Genomic DNA, 16,818 nt, shown 5'->3' with positions numbered 1-16,818 from the left:
GAAAAGTGTGTCTGCAAAGAAATTGCAACCAATGGACAATGGAAGAAAGAAAATTGAAGCAAGACTGGTTTGGTCTAAAATCACAACAGAACAGAATTTTGATATGATTTTTTTTCAGGTGGTCTATAAGGATAAATTCAGACATGGAAGAGTCCATAAAAGGGAATATTGTACTGAATTTTAAATGTGGAAAATGCAGATATTCAGAAATTTTTCAGAAATACTCAGAATATTTCAGAAATAATTCAGGAAAATGCAGATGAATTACTTAATTTTATCAGGGGAACATTTCTATCATTGCTGACCACTCACACCAGCACCTGCAATTGTTCAATACCACAAGAAAACGTGGATAATTTGCAAGATGAATAAATACCTCCTAGGCATTACATAGCTTAATATTTTTATATTGTTCCTGTCAGCTATCACTAGTCCTTGCAATCCACCAAAGTTTCAACATTCCTGGGCAGTCCCAGGCAGCTGTGTTATCAATTTTTAATAACAGAATTAACTTTTGCAAAATATTTCAAAATTAAAACAGGCTCAAGCCTATTCCACTCCTTCCACTCCCCAAATTTAAACAAAGCTGGCAAAAATCTCTCAAAGATCTCATGGCAGTCTCCTGCCACTGAATCTTTTAAGGAAGATTTAAGCAAGACTGAAGAAGCCCCCCAGATAAAATTCAGGACTTTCAAGCAACAATGCAATTAAAGAGGATGAAAATAAAGGTAAGAGAAGAGGAAAGTCTCCCTAAACCACCATGAAATGGTGATAAATAATGAGAAATCCAGGGGATTCCAAACCCCCTGATTTGGGGCATTAATTCCTAATCCCTCATGTAAAATGGAGTTTGCTGTTCCAACACGAACACGGCTGGATTGAAGAGATGCCGGAGGCTTGCAGGAGCAGCCAGTGGATTCTGCAGGGAAGGATGCCAGCAGTGCCCCCTGCACCTAGAACAGCAGCTGGAAGTGACTCCAGAGCAGGGCTGGATGTCCCCACAGGGACATCTCCCACCCACACAGGAGGTGAGGTGTCCCTCAGCAGCTGCTGAGCGTGGGGACACTGGCAGGAGAGAGCAGAAGAGCAGACACAGAGCTCTCCCCACCCAGGGAATGGCGTGGATTGCCACCCCACAGCCAGTCCCACCCAATTTTTCTGTGTAATTTTAAGCCGTGAGCTGCAGAGACATTCGTGTCAGCATCAATGTTTTGGGAAAAGTGGGGCAGCAAAAAGAACTGCCAGAGTTTCATGGCAAAACCTGCCACACTAATAGCCTTGTTAAATAGGATTAACATCAGGAATTAAAAATAACATCTAGGTTTGGTGAAGAAAAAAAAAAACCCTACTGATTTTACCTTAAGAGTCCCCATCTATTGCAAATGCTAAAACAAAGTTATTTTTAAATCTTTTCAAGCTCTGTAAATCTCTTATCATGCCCACTCTTCAGGGCTGAAGGCACAAAATCTGTTTCTTCAAAGCCATCTATTTAACCAACCCAACCATTTATTATCCAACCCAAACACGAACCCAGCTCACTCTCAGCTTGCCCATGGTGTTTTGGAGCAGTGGTGTGCACACATGTTAACAAGCCAGGTGTATTTGTTTTCTGCTGAGGGGCCACTCCAAAACAGTGAATAAGACAATCTGAGCTTCATGGCTTCTGCCATCTGAGATTTCTTATTGAAGCAAGTGAGCTCAGCTGTGCTGTGGCATTGAGCACAACCAAACCAGCAGGGCCAGCTCATGGAAGGAAACACGACTGACCTGTGGCACTTCCTCAGCTAAAACTGCTCAATTTCTCTGCTCACACAACCAATTGTGCACATCCCTCGGTGTGCACCGTGGGCTTGGGTGGAAAAGAGAGAAAAGGGAAAATACCAGTGGCTCAGAAAAGAATGATCATTCCTTTAAAACTCACTTCTGAGGGGTCTGGGATTTACCTCGGGGGCTGCAGAACATGAGGTTTCATGTTCATAAGCAAGTAAAGCAGCAGGAGGTGCAACTCAACCACTGAGACTTACTTGGGAACAAACCCAGCAACACATTTTCCTTAGCTATCTGTAAATTTTAAAAATTCATTTGTAGAGTCCTTCAGCCCCTGGAGCTTGGAATCATCCCATGGACAAGGCAGCAAAAATAAGCAGATTTATCATCCTAGGGCCAACTACAACTCTCATGTAACAGCCTCACGTAGCACTGAATTGTTGGAAATTATATGACCCTAACTAATTTTTAATTAGTTGTTTTAATTAAGTTTGCAAGTAGTGCCCACTTTTAGCCAACATTAGTTGAGTTTCTTCACAGACTCTTGTTGGAGTAACCAAAGATACAGGGGAGATTAAGGCCTGGAAAGCTGGAGAAAAAGGTGACAAAAGGACTAAAGAATAGGGACCAAATTAGCATGAAGAGATCAACATCCAATAGAGGACAGAATATTAATTAATAAAGAGAATCATGTCACTTAGAATCAATGAATATCAATTTCTTTGCTAAAAATGAATAAATAAGTGAAAAGGTTTTGTATCAGCATTGGTGTGGAGGCTGGAACTTTGTCAGCCACTCACCTCTGGGCCAATATTGAAGAAATGCCTTGCTAACACTAAAAAGACAGTGCTAGAGAGGGTTATTTTTGCCCATTTTGGGAGGATTTTGGTACCATCATGGCTCCTGTTGGATGCACCTGTGCTACTGATAACCACCTCCAATTTACCCCCATGATCTCCTCAGATGATTGTGTCTGAAGTCTGGAAAGCAAATTGCTCTGAACACTTCAATGGGCGCCCATTCCACAGCCCAGGGAGGCAGGGTGAGCTCTGTCACACTGTCCCTGCAGTGCCCCACACACCCAAAAACTCACTGGCTTGAGAAAACAATGGAACAAAGGAGCAGCCCGGGCACTCAGCACCGCCACGGGAGAGCTGCACAAAGCCAGCAGGGGAGCACACCTGGACACTTCCAGAATTTTCCAAGTTTACGCCGTATTTCTGCAGCAAACAGCAGGGGGCTTCAAAATATCTTGAGGTTTTTCTCTCAGTAAAAACTCAACAATTTGAGGAGTGAAAATCACAGGTTCTGACCCGGCCACTGTCTTCACTCTTATTTTTCGTTATCACAAACAAGGAGGGATTTTCTCCAGGGTTTCTGCAGGCTAAAAGTCACCTGTAACACTACAGTTCAAGGACAGGCAGAGATTTTGGCTGCAGATGCCAAGCTGGATGACCTCTGCTGTCCACAGAAAACCATGCAGCAGCCATGACCCCACTGGCAAAGCAGAATGCTGATGGAATGCAGCTATTCCTATTACTGTACGATTTTTTAATGAAGGTAAAACAACTTCAAGGTGTAATTAAAAAGCAAGCAAATGCAAACTAGAAAAGAGAAAACAGAATGGCTCAGAAAAGAGTGACCATTCCTCTAAAACTGAGCTCCTGTGCCAGGGAAAGGGAGAGGGCCGACACATGACTGGAGCAAGGCAAACCCAAGGAAACCCCTGGTGCCACCCAAGCTTCCAAAATGAGGCAAACACTTGAGACTGCCAGGAAAAAATGCAAAAAATCCAAGTGGATTTGCTGTATTGTTTAGGGCAAGAATTAACTGAGGTGCCCAGACTAATGCTAAGATTATAACTGCACAGCTGCCCTGCAGTTCCACAGCATTCCCATGTATTTTTTTTTCCCACATTAATGCTGCCACAGTCCTGAACAAACAGCACTCAGCTTGTAGCATCCAAGGAGCTGTGCCCTCACTCATGGAGGCAAAGTGAAATCTTGCTGCAGTTCATGGGGTACTCACTGGATGCTCCAAGAAAACTCTCCTGTTTTATTCTGTACCTCCTTCAAGGACAAGCTCACCTTTTGAAGCACACCTGTAAAGGAGTGGGCTATTCCTTCTTAACTCATCTCCAGTGCTAATCAGAGGAAAAGAATCATGACAGCTTTTGAACTACTCCATAAATTTGATTGGTTTTCCTTCCCAATACTCATTTTTTCAGACTCTTTGTACCTCAGAGGACTGTACCTACCTAAGCTGCCCTCACAGTGAAATAGACTGTGGAAAGTGCTGGGGAGGAGAGATTGACACAAAATGCAAAAGGAATAATCAAAGGAGCAGCACAGCCCGTGGAAGCTCAGGTTTGTGAGTCTTAGCAGAACTGACTCAGCTCACAATCCACACAGGAAAAGAGTATCTGCAGTCCCTGAAGAATTTCATTTGAAAGCAAAGAGGAAACAAGGGCTAGTAAATGCTATTGTTACAGAAATAGCAGCTACATACACCCAGCTATTTCTATTACACAACTGAAATGCTCTGCATTTAATAGAATCCGTGGCTGCTTTGCCAAGTTCTGGACTGGCAATTAGGATGGGACATTGAAATGCATTGTTTTACCAGCTCCAAGGCAAGGACAAGGAATGGGATTTATAATGAGCATTCAGAAAGGGTTTCTTCCTTCTTTAAAAGTTAAAAAGGAAGTTACTATACTCTGCTGAAAGCTGTGCCAGAGAATGTCATCTATTATCTGTGAAAACAGGTTCTTTATGTCAGAGGTAATCATCAGCTTTTCAGGATGTTGGGGAGGCTGCTTTTACCTTACACCTTGCAGGATCTCAAGCACAGTTTCCAGAACACCTACACAGATGTGAAAAAAAAAACCTCCTGGAGACAGAGGAGAAATAATTTCTAGAGATACTTCGAAGGCAAGTCAGAAAATTTAAGTGTACCACATTAAAGGAAGTCAGCACTGAGGGAATGCAGATATGTTTGTCTTGGAAGCACATTGAGCTGACTGCCAAAAATACATATTTGGCTTTATTTTCCACTCACCTTTATAAATAACAGGCCTGTCAAACACCAACCTCTGACTTCTTGGAAAACAAATGGAAACTGTAAATTTGAACAGTCTAGATTTGAAGGGTGAGTAGTGATTGCAAAAGGTACAGGAGGCAGGAAATCATTACTGCACCTAACACTGTTCTTAACCCATGTCTGTTGATATAAGTTATCTTCAAAAGAAAAATGACCATTTAATCATGCTAGTTCTAGTTCTTCTTGCAGGGCTGCTGAGCTTACACTCAGTGAAGCCACTGCCTCATTTTATTAAAAAAAAAAAAATATAGCACAATCCACTTTCATGAAAACACAGAAATTTAATGCTGAATAAAGGAAAACAAAAATTCAACATTTCATTATTGTGAGGAATGGCATTTTCATCACCTGTCCAATACACAGATGATCCTTATAAAGAATTTAGCAGCAAAATTTCCCAATTTCCATGGTTCAGCTGGAAAGTCACTGCTAGCAGTGACACTTGGCAAAATGTCTGAGAACACCTAACAGAGATTGAAGTAATTGTTTTACACATTTTAAGGTGACACTTTAAAGGAAGCAGGGTTTTGCACCCCTGTAAGTGTCAGCTGAGAAAATGAATTAAGAGCCATGCTCTTGCAGCAGGGCCAGTCCCACCAGGACAAAACCACTGCATGGCAACTCTTTGCTTTCACAGGGCACCGACAAAATCAGGCAAAAACCCTTCTCTGTCTCTGATACACTGCAAAGACAAAGCTTAATTCCATCAAGGGCACACTGGCTCCATCGATTGGATTATTCATTTGGTGTAATGGACTTTGCTTTCTTCCTGCAGCCTTCTCAAAACAAGAACAAAATGAAAATAAATCAGCTCTCACTCAAGGCTGGCAGTCTATAGATATTTATGGATTTCTGAGCCCTGCAGTACAACAGGAGGGAGGCATTCCCCAAGGATGTTTTCCTCTGCAGTCCTATTACCCTCCCAGCAGCTGGCCAGCTCAGGGACACACCAAGGAAATGCTGCAGCCACCCCTCCCCTCCAGGTCCATCACTGACCCAACCTCCAGCTTTGCCTTCCCCAGCACAGGAGCCACTTTGACACCACAGCCCAGAACGAACCCTGTTTGATCCTCCAAGCAAAGGCCCAATTGCCACTTTCCAAGGGAGCAGCACCGACGTAATCCCAGTTTGCCTCTGGGACAGCTGACATAGCCTCCATGGATCACAAGGATCACTTCCCCCATTGTTACACTGTGCACATTACGGTGCAGGCCTGGCCTCATCTTTTTCTCACACAATGAATGAGCTGATTATGCCAACAAACTCAAACTACTACTCCTACGAGTGAGATTGCAGGTTTATCAACTGCCCCATAAAACGGCAACACTTTCCATCACTTTTTAATTCAGCAGAAAGGGGTTGACTCATTGTATTGCATCACCGCGTCCAGATCAAGGAGAAACTTGGGGCACAACACGTTATGGAGAACGTTGACCTGTGATAAGCTCTTTGCAAAGAGGGAAAGAATAACAGAAAGTTGCTGGGCCAGGTTTCCCTTTGACTTACGACACATTGTAGTTGTAATTGAGGTAACTACACTGAACAAACACTAGTCCTGTGCAGAATAGGTACCAAAAAAATTCACACACATTTATTACTCTGTTATTCAAATCTGAGGTACAAGAGCAGAATGTATGTCTGTGGTCAGTACACCCTGCCTGCATGAATTTAATGTCTTACAGGAAAAAGGGATTTCAGCTTGCATGAAAATAGCCTCCTTTCTAAGCACTGCACCTGCTGAGGTAAGATAATCATTGAGAGGAAGATGATGTCCTGGGTAATCACATAAATAAATCAGCACTGACCCCAAAAAATCTCTGATGCTGCCTAATAGAAAAAGCACTAAATACAGTCACTCTGCCTTTCCTGGCCTTACTTTAAAGCACTGCCTGTAACCCAGAGAGAATCTTTTTGCAAGCCATTTAGGAATCTCAAAGGGCCAGGTATCAATTTTTTTTTTGAAGCTTTATGGGGAAAATGGATCATGCAATATCTCTCTAGTTCTCCACAAGTAACTGAACAAAGCCAAAGTAAATCAGCAAGTGGCACGACATGCAAGAACCCAGAAACAAAATGAGCAATGAAATTGGACTTATCACAGAGAAAAATCTGAGCCATTCATTTGAGATGCTTATGTTTGGGTAACCTTTGGAAGAATGTTTGCTGTTCCATTATACAAACAATGGAAATATTAGATAAGGAAAAGAAGCACCATTGCCAAGAAAGCTCCATGCACCTCTTCCAAATCACGAAACATGGAGATGTGATTTTATGGAAATATAACATGCTGCCTGTAGCAGGAGTGTCAAAGGTACAGAGCCATTCCTGCCAACCCCAGTGGGCCCAGGGAGTGCAGTTCAGGAACCCCTGGGGCAGCACATCTGCCTGGCACCAGCCCACGGACACATAGGGACACAGGAGCCAAATTCAACCTCCATAAGGCCAAGGCTTCCAGCTGGGACAGGCCTGCTGAGCAGGACTGAGACAGCCCGTGTGCCAAAGCAAACCTGCCACGAGTTATTCACACACAGCCATCCCTCCTCCATCTGCTCCAGCCTTTCCCAGCCTGCCAGGCGCCCTGTGGCAATGGCGCTCCCTGGGACTGGGGACGGGCCCGGCGCTTCCCGCAGAGCAGAGCTGCAACGGGCCACAGACAGGAGCCAGGGCTCGTCCCTGGGCAGAGAAGGGGCAGCAGGAGTCCCTGGGTGCCACTGGGGAGGCTACAGAAGGGAAGCCCCTGTGCACACTCTGTGCTGCCCACTCTTCCCACAGTCAGGGACCCCTCCGGCTCCCACAGAGATAAAGGCAGAGAATCACGGAATTATTTGGGTGGGAGAAGACCTTTAAACCTTGGCCAGTCCAAGCCCTGCAGAGAGCAGGGACATCTTCAGCTGGGTCAGGTTGCTCAGAGCCCCATCTAACCTGGAGTTAAACATTTCCAGGGGGGGCATCCCCCACCTCTGTGGCAGCCTGATCCAGTGTTTCACCACCCTCGTTGTATGAAATTCCCTCCTTATAGTCAATCTATATCAACTCTGCTTCAGTTTCAATCCATTACCCCTTGTCCTATCACAACAAGTCCTGTAAAACATTTTCCCCCAACTTTCTTACGGGCCTTCTGCAAATACTGGGAGACTGCAATGGCCTCTCCCTGGGGTCTTCACTTCCCAAGGGAGAACAAACCCAGCTGGGATACACATGGGGGGGGTTCTGCAACTGCAACTTCCAAATGAAGGAGCATCCAGGACCCCCTTCCTTCCCAGCCAGACCCTTTGCCAAGCACAGGTCCCTGGGAGCCTGTTGGGGCACTTGGGGGCAGCCAGTGCCCACTGATGGAACGACAGGAAAATGCCAAGTTATCCAAGCTCTCACCAGCTCAGCCACACCTGGCACTGCATGAACAGCCAAGTGAAATATGAGTTTAAAGTTCCTCCATGGGGTTTTTCCATGAGAGGTCGGAAAAAGCCCTGCGAGGCCTCGGCCCTGCCAGTGATGTGGGGATTTTTCATGGCCAGGGCTGTTTTCATTGTTCAAACCAAACCTTCCGTGTGGGGAGAATATGAACAGATAAGGGCTGGATGGGGACTTGGAGCTTGGCTGCTGCCTGGGGGGTTGGCAAATGGGCCTCAACTACAAGAGATGTTTTGATACCACAAATAAGGATGAGGAATTAGGCAGTGTGGTGATCCGGAGAGAGGATGAGCGGGTCTGCTCCTACAGGGCTTTTAAGGTGCTGCTTTGAAGGTTTCCAAAGTCCTGGAGCTCAACATCACAAAGAAACTCCGCAAATCTACTTTCAGACAGCTGGCAATGTTCCTTTCAAAGAGATTATAAAATCAATCAAATATTATCCATCCTCACCTTAAATGTAAAATAATTTAAGAAGATCTTGAACTTATGGATAATATTTAATGGTTTATACATGACCAAGTCTATTCTTTTAACAATGAAAACGATGCTATTGCCAACTTCTTTACATTCATGGGCTGTTTTAAGAGTGTGTTAAAAAAAATAGCTCAGTCTCTGACAGTCATAGAATCAATTATTTTATATTTCTATTTTAAACTTCTATTTGTCTGAATCAAGTATTTTTCATTCCTTTCCCAACTTCCTTTCCAAATTCTTTGCATCTCTGTAGCTGATCGAACACAGTGGTGCACCTGACTGCAATTCAGTGTGAACCAGCAAGAGCAGCTTCCAAACAGACTATTAAGTTATTAAAGGTGCATTTTTATAGAAGCAAGTATGAGGAACCAAAACTAACGATTATTAAAAGCAGCTGCTTAATTTTGTTGCATTCAATCTTTCTTCATCTTCCACCTCATCCTTAAAATTGTGAAAGGCTTTTTAGATTGCAATAATGAAAAATAAACACACCTCCCCAGCTGGCCCAATTGATTCTCAGCCTGTATCCCCCACACAACAAACACACATTTGAAAAGAGAGAGAATTTCTCTGGAAGCACAACTAAGGGCAGTTGTGATGATTAAAAAGTCAACTTCTACAGTAGAAATATTATCAGTTAAGTGTTGATATTGTGTCTTTCCATAAAACCTTTTCATGGTATTCTAAGACCTACAGCCAGAAAAAAAAACTGAAAATGAAGCTGAAATGTTCTCCCCCAGTGCACTCCACCAGCCCATTTCTAGAACATTAACCAGTTCTGTATCCAGTAAATACCAACAGAAAGACTTCTTCTGTCGTGCTGTTACATCATCACCAACACATAACACCTTCTGGAGTGCCTCTTTGGGGGATGGTTGCACAGATACCACCATGGAAAGGTTCTTCTTCCATATAAAATTAAAAAAGCTTCACTATACCGTGCTGAGGCACGGCCCCAAGGCTGCCAGAGCTACAGGAGCATTTGGACAATGCTCCCAGGGATGCACAGGGTGGGATTGGTAGGGTGTCTGTTCAGGGCCAGGGGTTGGATCACTGATCCTTGTGGATCCCTTCCCACTCAGGGTATTCCATCATCCTACATGCAGTGAATTCTTCGCTTTTTACATCCACTGAAAATTGCATCATCCAAGTATCTTTAGCAAGAAATCAGGGAATTTAATTCACTGACATACTCCTATAAGAAACAAACATTTTTATAAGGGAAAGTAGATGAAAAAGTTGCTGTAAATTGGTGGCTACTATATAAAATTGTGGGTAAATATAGTTAAGTATTGGAGAGAGTGGATTCCAGTCTCATTTGGTATTCATCCAACTAACTCATCCCGTTTTACCAGCTGTCCTTTATAAGGTATCACTGATGCTCCAGTGGGCCTCGGAGACTCCAATTGCATGGAAAATTCTACAACTGTCAGCACAGCTCTGCCCAAGGGGGATTCAGCATTGTTTTGCAAAGTGACAGGGCTAGATCCTGCCTATATGTGGTATTTCTGGGATAATGAAAGTGAAACTAATCTGAACATAAATATTTTTAAAGCAAATTCAAGTCGACACGTATGTGTGTTTTTTCATCTAAATTATTTCCACAGATTTTTGGGAGGTTCTTTTCACGAGCACTTAAATGGGAGCTTTTCATTATAATATAATCACTTTAGGGCAGGAAATCCCTCAGGCATAACTGAGGGCTGGGATCTCTACTGCATCTACAGCTAAAGGAGCAATCAAAGAAAATTTGAAGGAGAGACTGAAGTCTTGTAACCCATAAAAATATTATTAATTCATTCAGCATGCGAATACTATTCTACTCGACATTCAGCAGACTTCCCCAGCCCCATGCTGAATTGAGAAAGGGGTTCACCAGGAAATGAGCCTCAGAGCAGAGCCAATGACATCTGAGTTACAAATATGATGTCTTAACTTGAGAAGTTCAGGGCCTTTAAAACAGTCTCAGAAAGCACTTCTAAGTGTGATTGATCCTACCAATCCATAGGTGGGACATCAAATATTAACATGGGAAATGAATTGAGTCAGCTCTGCACTCAGGACTACTTCTTGCTTTCTAAATAAACCAGTAAATTCAGTTTAGGCCACATTTTACCACATTATCGTGTCCCTTCTGCCAGGAAACACTTTTTTCCTCTGCTCTGGTATCTGTTTCAGCCCTTATCCCTCAAAATTACAAGGACTTTTTGCAGATAAATTCTGGAAGATCTTACAAGGCAAGGAAGAACCAAGTTCTACAGTCAGGTCCTTTTTACTGCTTCACAGTCACTCAGAACTCCTGCCCAGCCGTTTGGTTTCTTCAAAGAAATGCCCTGCAGTAATTCTTATTTCACATTTCCCATAAAAGCCTGTGAGATGTGCAGCACACCAAAGTATGAAAAACAAAGGAAGTTCAGTGAACTGTATTTCACCAAAAATGATGCCTGGTTGGAAAAGTGATTTTCAGGCACTGTAGCAAATTGTGGTTTTTCACAAAGGTATTCAATGAGGAATCCACAGTTTCCTGCAGATACCAAAGGATAAAGCTAAGTATGTCAATATTGAATTCTCCAATCATGTCTGCTTGATGTTAGAATCCATTTCCACATAAGAAATGATTTTGTTTTTTCCTCTAAGAATAGTCATGTCTCCAAGAAAATCCTCTTCACTGAGCTTGGAATCAAGAAAAACAATGGTTTGGGACTTAGAACTAAATATAAGCTTATATTTGCCATAAGCCTTTAAAATTTCTCTGTGATGGATGCTTTCTCTCCAGTGAAACTTCCCAGAGTTTGACAAGACATATTTCAGAGAGTTTTTCCAAGCAAAACAATTAAAAATAGGATGTAAGCTTCGTGTGGCTGGGAATTCCTATTTATGCGATATACTTGAAAATTAAAACCCAGCGGAGCCTTCACGATTCCAAGGCTATGCTGATTGCCATTTGAAGCTGGAAAGGTTTTTCCCTAATGCACAAGTGATGAAGTGCACGTAATGCTTGGAGGAAAGTTACCTTATCTGCAGTATCAGATATAGATTACTGCTGGAGTCAGTGTGCCACGCTGCTGGATCCATACACTCTGTTCCGACATGAGGAATTGAGTTTCCCTGATGTCATAAATTGAACACATAATGCAATTAACATCTCCTTTGAAGTTCACATTGACCAGGTAACCACTAGAATGAGTTGGCAAAACTTGACTAAAGTCACCGCCATGAGCTTGGCTCAGATGGAGACTTCAGCTCTGACTTTCTGCAAATGTGGAATTCTTGAGGCTGAGACATTGATAGCTGCTCCTTTGGGACCCCTCAGCTGGGGTAATTTAAGGTATCACACTACAATTGACATGTTTACGATGACACCAATAATTCCAGACTTTGAGGCATTGAAACACTGGAGGTGACTAAATGATTAATTTTAGAAAGAAGAGAATGGAACAAAGCCAAGACTTCTATCTTCGTGAAAAAGAAAAGAACTTGAAATGAGCATCTTGGCTACTTTACAAGACTGCAGAAACATTATAGACTGAAAGACTGTGTAATTTCCAAAAGTGTTAATACTCCTTGGAGATGAAAATACAGTGACAAAAATAGAATTCTTAGAATAAAACAGAATTTTACTTGCACTTAAAGAGAAAGAAAGGTGTATGAGGAGAGGGAAACATTGCACCATTGTCAGTGCTTTATGGGGAGCTATTTGGTTTGAGCATTGAAAACCAGACTAATAAATGATCAAGTACAAGTCTCTAAAAAGACTTAGGAAAATAGATACTAGAAAGTTATGATTGGTAGTATCAAACATAAGAAAGCATGGAGCTTAGTTTTACACACAACAAAAGTGCTACTAATAAAAACATTGATACAATCACAGACTGATGACTTAAGCAAATTATCTATGGTAATATAATAAGTGAAGATTAGTAACCCATATATAAATATAAAAAAATATATTGATTTAGACAGTAACATAATGTGCATCTCAGAAAGTAATTTCATACTCTCAAGATGTCCAAATACCCATAAGCTGTTTTGAAGCAACTATTTTGCACCTTCTTACTTTCAGGAGCACAGAGATTCAAGTCTCTTTGAAATGCCTAAAACATGTGCTGATTTTTTGCGTTGTTTTAAGGAAGAATTAATTCATTTAGCTGTTAAAACAAGAAGCACTCCTTTCACTCTCAGGCCAGCTTTAGCTACAGCTGGGCTGGTTTGCCTTCTTTCTTAAAAGACTCTTGTTTTGTTATTGTTGGGAATAATGGCAGCACCATGAGAATTCTGTTCAGGTAGGAATCAAACCCTCTTTTTTCGCTGTCTGGAGAGCATTTACGCAAAGTCCCCCAATTCAAGTGAAGTGAGACGTGCTTACCTTCTGTTGGTGATGTCTTCAGATGTCTGCAGAGCCCCTCTGTTTCCCCATAAGTCTCTTTAATTTTTACTACTGCTTCTGTCCCTCGGAGTTCCATGAGGGAGCGCAGTTCCTGCAGTGTGCACCCAAACTCTCCTGCATGGTTGGCCTCATTTCTTTGGTTCTTGGAATAAAAATCGCTATTTGTCATGTCACCCATCGTGGCTGGTTATATTGCTCCACTCTTTGTAGTTGATACAATCTTAAAACTGTTTAAAAATTGAAGGAGAGGAATCTCAAATTCCAAATCGGAGAAATTAAAAAGAATCCCGCGTGTGTCCGGCGAGCGACGTGGAGGATGCCCCTGACAGACTGGAGGTCACAGAACAGCTGCTCTCAAGGCTGCAGTCCAGCTCCACTCCATTCACCATTTCCCATTATGTTGCACCCAAGCTGTAGAATCTACATGGTCATTTCTTCCTCTGGACCTTTGGGAGCAAGCAGAAAGGACTCATTACAAGGTGGGACACGGGGGACGGTGTCAAACGGGTTGTGGCATCTCAGAGGAGCTGAGCAGCACCACGGTGGGGTGTCCTGGAGGTGCTGCAGGTCGGCAGCATCCACCCCAGGACAACACCGGCTCTGCCTTAGATAAAGCTCTCCACGGCCCAAGCACCAATAGCAGCGCTGCTCGAGTCCGAAGAGCAGCCGCTAAATGAGATGAGTCATGAATATTAATTAGTGAACGATTAGCCCGGCGTGCAGGATGCACCCCCAGTACGTGCTCTGCTCCATACAGCCACCCCGGGCTCTCCTCTGACCAGAACAAAGGCTCCCTAATAAGGCTCCGAGGTTAACAATGGGTTAAAGCAAAACTGGTTTTTAGTGCAAGGGCGGTGAAACTTGGGGGAAAACTATAGAGCCACCATCACAAATGCAGAATATATTTAAATACATTACATCTCGCAGCCTTGCCTTCTGTGCCAGCAAGCACAGCATGGATGCAGTGGGATGGCTGGGATGGCAATGGGATGGCAATAGGATGGCAATAGGATGGCAATGGGATGGCAATGGGATGGCAAGTCCTTTTCCCTGAGCCCAGTCACCACCAGGCACACACACACAGAGGACACTGCTGGCCTCTCTTTTTTCTTCTTTTTCCCTTTTATTTTCTTTTTTATGTGCAGTGTTGAACGAGTCCCATTTGGACCATCTGGGAGACAGTTGATTACTTGCTAAAGCCAGCCTTTAAAACCCGTTTCCCCTTCCCATATTCTAATGAAGTTGGTTTAAATACTGCTGAAACCAGCTATTATATTTGGCACGCAGAGTTTTAACAGAGATTAAAGGTTTCTTTTTTGCCTCAAGCGGGTTAGTGTGAGTGCACTGTCTAATCTAGAGGTCTCAGAATCGTTTTCATAATAAAAAAGATCTTTCAAAGGGCACCCTAGCTGCCTAATAACTGACCAACCTGTCACAGGCAAAGGTCACATGTTGAACTTTCTAGGCACAGCAATCCCCTGTGGAAATTATATATAAATGCCCCGATAAAGCACATCAAGAGGAGCCCACTGCCTTTCAAGTCCAGTTTTTATATTTGTGCAATAATTTTAATCTCCCACCCAGCTACAGCTGACGTAACATGCAGGGTTTGCTATTTCTACTCTCTAAGGACGTTGCTATTGCTCTGCAGTGACAAAGATCAGGCCTGCGTGAGCACTAATTTGGAGTTGCCTTGCTCAATTAACAAAACTGAACCTCTACCAGCCCTCTCTTTTACAGCTTCAAATCTCAACATTCCTTTGATTTCTGGGGAGGAAATTCAAGTTTCACTATGATATTACGGCCCAAAATTCAAATACCAGCCAACTGCTACACATTTCTTCCACCCATCCTAATTACTGGTGCATCTTCTAGTGCGAAGAACTTCTGCCACCCTCAATTTCACATATTGCTTTTCACATTCACGAGATGAGAATTTCAGCACAAAATGTTGTTACGGGAAACAACAAAGAGAAACTCAAAGTAGCAATTAAAAGGGGTTTTTATTTGCCAAGCAGGAGATGGTGAACCACACTCTGCTCTCCATGGCTGCATCCTGGACACTGCTCAGCCTCAACCCATCCCCAGGTAATGCCCTGTAGACAGCAGGAAGAAAAGGCCTTACTCACACTATTGCTTTGTCTTTTGATAAACAGGATGGATCAGTATTCCAAACAGAAATAGCATCAGCCTGCAGCATTATTTAGGGAAAAAATTGCAGGCCAGAAATGTCACAAATGCCCAGTGAAACAGGCTTCATCCCAGGCAGCATCACAGGGCTCCTCCTTCCTACCAGCAGCATCCCAGGCTCTGCCTGCTGCCAGCAAAAAGCAAAAAGCAGATTGAGATCTGATTGTCAGAAAGGCTACAGTGATGATAACAAATAGCTGGAATAACAGGCTGCTCTTTACTTCCAGTGGTTTAAAAAAAAAAAAGAAAGAAAAGTCTGTTCCTAAAGTTTTGAAAGCTGGGCATCTCGAACAGCCATGATTTTAAGAGAAAAGAAGATGGAAAAAACATTGCTCTAATAAAAAAAAATCTTTTTAAGCGTTGCTCCAAAATAATAAAATTGTTCTTAAATTGTTCCATAACACCACAGAGAAAAGAAAATTTTGAGTGTTTTCTGAAGAGAACCATCTACAAATTTCATTTCTGATGCAGAGGCTACTAAACACAGCATCAAAGACATTTCTTCCATGATCTTTCTGTGGGATGTGTCCACTCCTCTCAATCAAAGCATCCCTTTAGGCTACCTGTGCTATAAATTAACATATTTTCTTCCATTCTTAGAAATTCATTCTCATTTGTCAGCCACAGTGCTGACAAGACAGTGCTATTGCTTTTCAGCATGAGTCATTTGCCTGCTTAATTTTTAATTTCACCTCCAATTAAATATTAACCAATAAACAACAAATATGAAGTTTACACTTCCTTCAGAGCTTCAAAACCAAATCACTGGCAGTCTGTGCTGCTCATGACTCACCTAATGCTGTGCCACCAGGGAAACACCACCTCATGTTTCTGAGAGGCAGATGGAGAAACACAGCAGGCACAGAGCGTGACTGACATTATTCCCTGCTAATGCAGCTCCCTAATCCCCTGGAACAGGATCCTCAGGCTCCATCCCATCCCAAAATCTCTCCTAGCCAAAGCCCAGGCCCCTCGCCAGGCTGGCAGGACTGACACGCCACCACCTCACCCCTCCTAAAGTGGTGAATATTGAATATTTCTTCACCAAAAGCTGAGGAATAGAAAAGTTGTAGCTGGCACGTGGCAACAGTCCCATCATGGGGCTTTGTATCTCCAAAATACATCCAGTTACCACAAATGGGGAAATTAAGAGTCTCATCCACAAGAAACCCCATTATTACACTGGGTTTGGGCAGGGTATTTTTGCTCGCTGGGGTTTTGGGTGGTGGTTTTTTTGTTTGCGGGTTTTTTGGGTGAAGGTGAGGGAAGGGACCATTTTACGAAAAACCTCACAGTATTGATATTTTCAAGACATTCTACATGTTCTATGTATTGATGTTTTCAAGATGTTCTAAGTGAACTACCAAGAAATTCTGATTAAAGGAGGTGATACTGGCACATTTTTCAATCAAAATTATCTAATATCCTAATGACCCAATAAATAAAGTGAGCTGGATTTCATGCTCTGGGTGCTGCTTTCAGTGCTCTAT

At 42.8% G+C, this 16,818-nt stretch overlaps 1 protein-coding gene across 7 annotated transcripts in view; it reads right to left on the bottom strand.

The window, feature by feature from the left end:
* Positions 1 to 16,818, bottom strand: part of ATP2B2 (ATPase plasma membrane Ca2+ transporting 2) — a 397,274-nt gene that overhangs the window by 153,294 nt on the left and 227,162 nt on the right. For 4 of the 7 annotated variants that reach the window (XR_005258393.1, XM_038149263.1, XM_038149261.1 and 1 more), the window contains exon 4: positions 13,118 to 13,584. Coding sequence is in view for 6 of the 7 variants with exons in the window: in XM_038149263.1 (XP_038005191.1) it covers positions 13,118 to 13,316 (199 nt within the window). In the remaining variant the exon portion in view is untranslated. Of the gene's footprint in view, positions 1 to 13,117; positions 13,585 to 16,818 lie in introns of those variants that run through there. The other 3 variants (XM_038149262.1, XM_038149264.1, XM_038149268.1) reach the window with 1 other exon arrangement.

This window comes from Motacilla alba, chromosome 12, assembly GCF_015832195.1.
Source record: "Motacilla alba alba isolate MOTALB_02 chromosome 12, Motacilla_alba_V1.0_pri, whole genome shotgun sequence".
Lineage (NCBI taxonomy): Eukaryota > Metazoa > Chordata > Aves > Passeriformes > Motacillidae > Motacilla > Motacilla alba.
The sequence above is the reverse complement of the archived record's forward strand: the minus strand, read 5'-3'. Positions and strand labels throughout refer to the sequence as shown.